Genomic DNA, 7,661 nt, shown 5'->3' with positions numbered 1-7,661 from the left:
AGTAGAACAAATGCGTGCAATGGTTCCTTTTTCCCAAGGACTGCTGTTGAATGGAATGGGCTGCCGAATGAAGTGGTGAACCTATCAACGTTGGAATCTTTTTTAGCAGCCGTTGTTCCTTTCTTGCGATTGCTGCGCATTCTTTATTACGTACTCTTTAGAACTGCCCATATGCTAATAAGTGTTGATTATTCATTGTATTACTCTCGTTAGTGTTCGTGTATTTCATTGTTCTTTTGTCATCACAGGACGACAATGATTTGTACCAAAAATAACTTATAATGCAATGTACCCACTCCTGCCTTGGTGGCCAAAAGGTTGCTGGCAGTATTGAATAAAGAAATCAATAAAATAAAGTCTGGCTCCTACACGCCCATTGCGTAGCTTTACCGCACAGGGTTAGAATAAAATGGCAGAAGTATAATGTATACGCAACTCTGCTCCCTTTGGGTGCATATACAGGGACAGTGGGCCTGAGGATCCTGGGTGCAATGCGCTTTATCACCGAGTCAGAGGCACCAATGCATGAAATGCTTGGTCGCGAATTTCAAAGCACCAATGCTTGAAAGGATAAGCAGCGTGTCTGAGGATCTGTGCATGAAGCTTGGTCGCAAAGTTCACATCACATGCTTGGTGTGCTTAGGTGCAGGTCTGAGACCTGCAGAAATAGTGAGATTGGCCATGTTTCTTTAGAGATGTGCCAGACCAATGACAGAGTACGCTGGAGTCACGTGGCGGGCGCGGCCAATCGGTGACTTCAGAACGACCTTCAATCATTTGTTTTTTGGGCGCCTGTTTCTGTCTCGAGGAGATGGCTGAAATGGCAAATTTGAAGAAGAAATGCGCTTCCTGGTGAGACAAACACGGGAGTGCTGGGTTGCGTTGTTCCGGAGATATTGTGGTTGAAAAACACCGCTTATCCATGGTTCCACACAATTTTTCGCCACCTTGGCTGATACAACAAATTTTTAGAGTGAACTTCTACGTGGTTTCCAGTGAAGATATATCGAAATCAGATAGAGAGTTAATAAACACTGAAAGTGCGATTTAAAAGATAAATACATTTTCAGGCCATTTTCCGTGATGCGAAAGCTGCATCCCCCATTAACCCTCCATGCATGAGCCATGCATGTGCTATCGATACCTGATCTGCATACAGTAATTGCTATCACAATAAAAAGTCGACTCGAAAGTTGTTGAAGCAGTTACTTTATTCAAGGTGCCACACAATGGCTTAACACCACTGAAATGTGCATTTAATTACAAAATGATTCAATAACTGCTGTGCTGCATTGCAAAAGTGAGCTTTTTCGTATCATACAAGAATAATTGAAATATGTGTTGTTATTACAACTTTCACTAAATTGTTTGACACCTACTTAAATGACAGTAACAAGAAATGTGGCTCTGTAGATCTGAAATCAATATCATGTAAATGGTCATTTAGCTTGTGACGAAGTAACACCCATTACAATATTATCCCCTGAACCAAATTGCCAGATTTTGCAAGATAAAATTGTTGTGTAAAAATAGGGAAATTCACCGTATTTTACAAATCTTCTGGAAGAAATGTTATCAAATATAAAACTGTAATGAAATCCAGAGAGGTCTGAGGATATATGAACAAACTTGTAAGAGTTCGTTATAATAATAAAATTTTGTGAAGTTAAAACACAAGCACGTTACAGATAAAGCTTTCAGACATTATGTATGAAGGAAAAAGCAGAGCTCACATCTTCTCCTTATGATGAGTAACATAATGATGAAAAGTGCCTTTAAACATGCACAGAAAATAACTATGCGGTTAATGAAAATTTATTTGCTCCGTGATTGCAAGCACTTTCCTGTCCCTTCATTGATCATGCCTCAAAGAAGACAACAGAGGAGGCACCTAAATTTGTGTAGATATGGAAGTCCTTGTAATTAAACATGCACTTTTAAACACAACTCCACAAAATCCTAACTTCAAATGTAACCTGCTGTGAGAAGTGAAATACTTAAGATACTCTGACAAAATGAAGAACATAAAAGTACTAATAGTGCACAAATTAACAGAATTGTGCAGTACAAACAGCTGAATCAAGAACCCATTTCAGGAGACAGAAAGGAAACCTAGTGCCAAAGAAGGTGTGGGGTATCATATCACACCATGCAGATGGCAAGTACAAAAAAAATGAAAAAGAGAAAAAAAAGTTGCAAAGGTAACATGAAAATGCTGTTCAACAAACACATTCAGCTGGTGGCATCACAGAGGATCGTATTTTCTGTACATGTGCGGGCAAGCAGTTCAAAGTCCTCAATCGAGTAGTCCTCTGGCATGGAGAGCAGTTCAATATTGCGACATGCTGCGTGCATTGCGCTGTCTGGTGCACCACTGTCAGCACTGGTAACCAGCTGAAGAACCATTGCAGTCTTCTTTGCTATCTCTGCCTGGCAAAGCCTGCAGTGAGAAGAGTGATGAGTCCATTATACGAGGGCAACTACAATGTCTTTATGTGCACAAATGACTAGTACCATGGTATTCTCCAATGCTGGTTTATGATCTGCAATCAGGAGCCTTGCTCAAGAGCTACAGTAGCGAACAAAAGTCGTGTTGCAGTTTCTCTGTGAAATATAGCTGGCTCTCTCGTAACCGAGAGTAGATCTAAGCATGAAATGGCAACTGACAAAGGTTGGTTGTAGATGATACTAGCCACAATCTTAAATGGATGTAAAGCATGTTCACAGTGGCACACCACACTACACTGCACCACGCCATACTGTGCAATGGTCCATATGGACACTTCCCAGCTAGAAGAAGACCGGCTGAAGGCTGCACGACAGGCAGCAAAAGATGCCAGGGAGACAAAGCGCACTGCTTAGCTAGAAGAAAAATGAATTGAATTTATTTATTTACTTATTTATTTACATATGCGGCAGCCCAATATAGGGCTATGGCAGGAGTGGGAACATTATGCGTTACTATACATTACACATTAAAAACACAGATACATGTATACACAAAAAGATGAATGATCAAAAAGACGCGCTTTACATGTTAACGAAGTGCTTACCAGTGGCAGCTATAAAATCTTTTACTGATAGTGAACGAATGTTACCAGTTAGAGAATTCCAAAGCTCTATTGTACATGGAAAAAAAACTGTATTTGAATGTATTAGCACAGGCATGAATAGGTGTCATGCTCAATGCATGCTACGGTACAACTTGCTACGGGCACAACTTGCGTTGGTCAATGTGATATAGTTACAATCAGAAAGACCAGAGGTGGAGTTATTAATTGCATATAAAAGTATTAGGGCTTCAATGTGATGATGTGAAAGTAATGGCTCAATTTTATAAGATTGCTGAGCCTGTGTTGGTGAGAAACTACGGCTGTAATTTTGGGAAACAGATAGATTTTCGATTAATGTTATTGAGTGAGCTTATTTCACATTGTTTGTCGGGTGGCCAAACGACAGATGCATATTCTAGAACATGACGAATTAACATTTTATATAATAGCAGTTTAGTATCACGGGGCGTTGCCGAAGTTGGTGCGACCTAGGCCAATTGCACGCAGCGCAACCAAATGTGCGTTGCAAACAACGATCCCCGATCGCATCTCACCGATTGATTTGCATAAGTTTTTTTACGCGATTTCATATATCAAATTCTGGCTTCGAACTATTTCGTGATGACCAAGCTGTTCAACATATCGAGGTTCGCCTGTATATAAAATATGGCAGAGAGCGGGAGTAACACGCATAGTACAGTGATATACTATTGCATGGTATTTCTAAGGGGATCAGAAGAACTTCAGTTCTTATCTTATCTTATCTTAGATCTTATCTTAAGGGGATGTTACAAACGTTTGATATAGACAATAATTCAATATGTCGAAGATGACATATCTGGAATTGACTTTACCAGAGGTAATAAATCGACACATAAGCATGCAGGCCACATGCACACACCGACGACAAACAGAGGAAAAAGAGCACTTCCTGTTTAAGACAAGAGGGGTATTACCTGTCTCTTGGCGTCTTGCACACGAGGTTGGAAATGGAGCCACAGAGAGAAAGCACTGCTGGCCGGATTGCTTCAAGGTCGTACGTACCAAGGTCACCCTGCACAGAAATTGCTCCATCCGCTTGGCAAAACACTAAAGGCATCAACATGCCACATGCTCATTCTTCTGCTTCTTTTTTTTCCTCCTAGGTTACAGACACACCACTTGTTATGCCACCAAATATACAGGAAAGGCTAGCACATATGACTATGCATTTTCGTGCTAAATATACCTCAATTCGTCAAGAGGGCTATTTCTTCCCTACAGCAATGTTGTTGTGGCATAACATTCACAAAAACACTGCGACAATGGCTTCATGACTGCGCCGTTATGTCGCTGGTTTTAAACATTAACGAGTAGTGGTGTACGGCTTGAGAGAAGAGGAAGAGTTAAAAACGATGGAGTAGATCAAGTTAAGGGGACATAGAAATAAAACCCCTAAGAGCAAAACCAAGTTGGTTTAGCACAGCATATCTTATCTTTAATACTCAAAATGCACTGCTATTGGCAGAGGATAATAATAAGGAAGGACTTACCTGTGTGGCTTTCTTCATGGTATCACACACCCTAAGAAAGTCGTGGAAAACTTTGCCACCAGTGCTCCAGTTCTGGATCTGGCTACTGTGCTCAACAAGGGGTCGCAAAAGTTCTGCAAGCTCACCAAGTTTATCTGCAAGCAAAGAAAGAAGAATGAGTACTGCTAGTGGCAGACTAAACCTTCAACATTCTGGAGTAATCATTATGTGCATACCAAAACACCCATCCAAATTTTAAAAAAAATTTATATGGTGTAGACCGCTTATAACGTAAGTTGCACAAGTTGCAAATATCTGTACTACAAGTGATACTGCATTATAAAAGCATGTTTAAAAGGCTGCATACATACATGTAGACCAAGCAGCAGTGCATATCCAAGAATCAAAGCATGCAATGCAATGTTTAAGCTTACGGACATTGAAAGGTTAGAGCCAGAAGACCTGTGGTCTTCGTATGACGCAGACAAAGTAATGCAGAACGAAGTAATTTCAACTCCCCCTTCAACTTTGTCCTAACGAGGTTCGAGTGTACTTAAAGAATAAATTTGAGATCATACCATCAATGACAGCTTCTGTTGCAAGGTGATGGACAATGGTTTCATGTGCTTCATTCCAAATCTTGCCTTTGAGAAGAAAGAATGCTCTGTCTTTGAAGTTCCCTTCAGCACTAGCACGAATTGCCTGCAGTGAAAATAAAAAAAATTTGATTAGCAGAACACAAAATAATCATGATGTCTGCCTTCTTGGCATGCTTAGTAAAGAATTATTTACAGGTATTGTACATTTATTAAGCTGAGAATGGTGAAACAGGGTGAAAGCAACCACAATAAAACCTCGTTAATTCGACCCCCGTTGATTTGGACTTGTCCTCTGGTCCTGACAGGCACGTGCATTATTTAATGGCATCAAATTCTCGTTAATTCATGTGTATTTGGCTGCACAAGAGGTAAATTGAACAACCTTTGAAGCGCGGGAAGCCGCAAATGTGCAGTGTAAGAGAGAAAAGCAGCGCTACCTTCCAAGAGAAACGAAGCAGCGGAGTTAGCATCGCCAGTCATCAGCAGAAAACGAAAGCAACACCTGTACGGTTCATGCTTGTCGTTACAGCCTTTATTATTCTGATTGCCACAGTACATGACACCATGTTGAGCACGTGTCTCAAGGTCGTGCTGTCGTCGTGCTCCTTCCATGGTCATCATACTGTCATCGTCACCTGTTGTAGCCATGCCGTCCCTGTAATGGTGTCGTACCATCGTCGTCATTTCCTAAGGGTCATCAAATCGTTGTCATGCCGCTGTTGTTATACCACCTTTGTCATTCCGTCAACATCATTTTTTGGCCGCCATCCCATAGTAATCATGCTGTCATCATTCAAGTGTGATTATGGCGCCGTTGTCATGCTACTTTTGTCATTGAGTTGTCATGGTGGGGAAGGACAAAGTTAAAGAGCTACAAAATTCAGTCACATGCAAACGGCCAAGAGTTAGACAGATATTTGCACTGCAGTGGCACTGAAGAGACAGGAAATTGTTTAAATAGTGGGAGACTTGCTGCGAAAAATTCCCTAAACTGTCTTCAGTTGCCTAAACTATCTTTGTATAGCAGCCACAAGAGAAGTCAACTAAAAAAAACTTCAGCACAATTGGTTACATTTTTCGATAACATAAGACATACCTAAAGACAGAGTCGATAACAGTATTTTGTTATGCCACAAAAATATGTACATCTTTAGCAGCTGTCATTGATGTGCCACTTTACAGTGCTTTGTGCATGATCATTGTATTAAAAAAAAAATGAAACAAATTTTAATCTCGTTCTTAGAGTAATGAAAAAAGTGACAGCAAACAAATTCTGCAATATTCATCCACAAGATAACTTGTGTGTTAAGGCATACTACAATCGCTACTGGTCTTCATTTAACTTCTTCATTAGGCCTATTTGCTCAAGCAAGTTGAATATTCAACCATAGTTTATCACATCATCAGCATCATCATCACCACCACCACCACCACCACCAGCACCACCGCCATCATCATCATCATCATCATCATCATCAACAGCGGCCTATTTTAGGTCCACTGCAGGACGAAGGCCTCTGCCTGCAATCTCCAATTACCCCTGTCCTGCACCAACCGATTCCAACTAGCACCCGCGAATTTTCTAATTTCGTCATACCACCTACTTCTGCTGTCCTCTACTGTACTTCCCCCTTCTTTTGGTACCCATTCTGTCACCCTAATGGTCCAACAGTTATCTAATCTGCGCGTTACATGACCTACGAAGCACCATTCTTTTCTCTTAATGTCTACTAGAACATCGTCTATACCCATTTGCTCTCTGATCCAAACCGCTCTCTTCCTGTCTCTTAAGGTTATGCCTAGGATTCTTCATTCCATTGCTCTTGGCGCGGTTCTTAACTTGTTCTCAAGCTTCTTTGTCAGACTCCAAGTCTCTGCCCCATATGTCAGCACCAGTAAAATGCACTGATGATATACTTTTCTTTCAATGATAACGGTTAGCTCCCAGTCAGGAGTTCATGATGTCTGCCGTATGTGATCCAACCAATTTTTATTCTTCTGTGAATTTCCTTCTCATGGTCAGGGTCCCCTGTGATTAGTTGACCTAGGTAAACGTACTCCTTCACAGACTCTAGAGGCTGACTTGCGATCTTGAACTCATGATCCCTTGTCCGGTTATTTATCATTATCTTTGTCTTCTGCATATTAATCAACCCCACTCTTACGCTCTTCCTGTTAAAGGGCCCCTGAAACGGTTCGGACAAATTTTGTAGGCGCTTAGGGTACAGCTTAAGTAGAACATTCGCACCACAATTTAGGTGAAGCGTTACGTATTAATGGAGCTACAAGCGATTAGAAGTTACCCTCCTCCTTAGCCATGCTTTTCCTCCTCAACTCGCTCACCGAGCGAGCGGCGCTAAGCTCCGCCTTCACTGGTTCAGCGTCACGATGCGACGTCACATCGTTCACTTCCGGTTGTTTTGGAGCACGCCCCCTCCCGCACGAGACCTCTCCGCTAGCCGCATGGCCGTCGAGCGAGAGCTATCGAAGCAGCGTGC

The 7,661-nt window shown here is 41.5% G+C and overlaps 1 protein-coding gene across 4 annotated transcripts in view; it reads right to left on the bottom strand.

Moving 5' to 3' along the window:
* Positions 1–1,193: 1,193 nt before the first annotated feature.
* Nup98-96 (nuclear pore complex protein Nup98-96) overlaps positions 1,194–7,661 on the bottom strand; it is a 246,519-nt gene continuing 240,051 nt past the window's right edge. For 3 of the 4 annotated variants that reach the window (XM_065424259.2, XM_065424261.2, XM_065424260.2), the window contains 4 exons: positions 5,143–5,266; positions 4,586–4,719; positions 4,010–4,107; positions 1,194–2,440 (listed from right to left, as the gene is read on the bottom strand). In XM_065424259.2, coding sequence (XP_065280331.2) covers positions 2,233–2,440; positions 4,010–4,107; positions 4,586–4,719; positions 5,143–5,266 — 564 coding nt within the window. In that variant the 3' untranslated portion in view covers positions 1,194–2,232. Of the gene's footprint in view, positions 2,441–4,009; positions 4,108–4,585; positions 4,720–5,142; positions 5,267–5,675; positions 5,819–7,661 lie in introns of those variants that run through there. The other variant, XM_065424262.2, reaches the window with a different exon arrangement.

This window comes from Dermacentor albipictus, chromosome 3, assembly GCF_038994185.2.
Source record: "Dermacentor albipictus isolate Rhodes 1998 colony chromosome 3, USDA_Dalb.pri_finalv2, whole genome shotgun sequence".
NCBI lineage: Eukaryota > Metazoa > Arthropoda > Arachnida > Ixodida > Ixodidae > Dermacentor > Dermacentor albipictus.
This window is presented reverse-complemented; position numbering and strand designations above follow the sequence as displayed.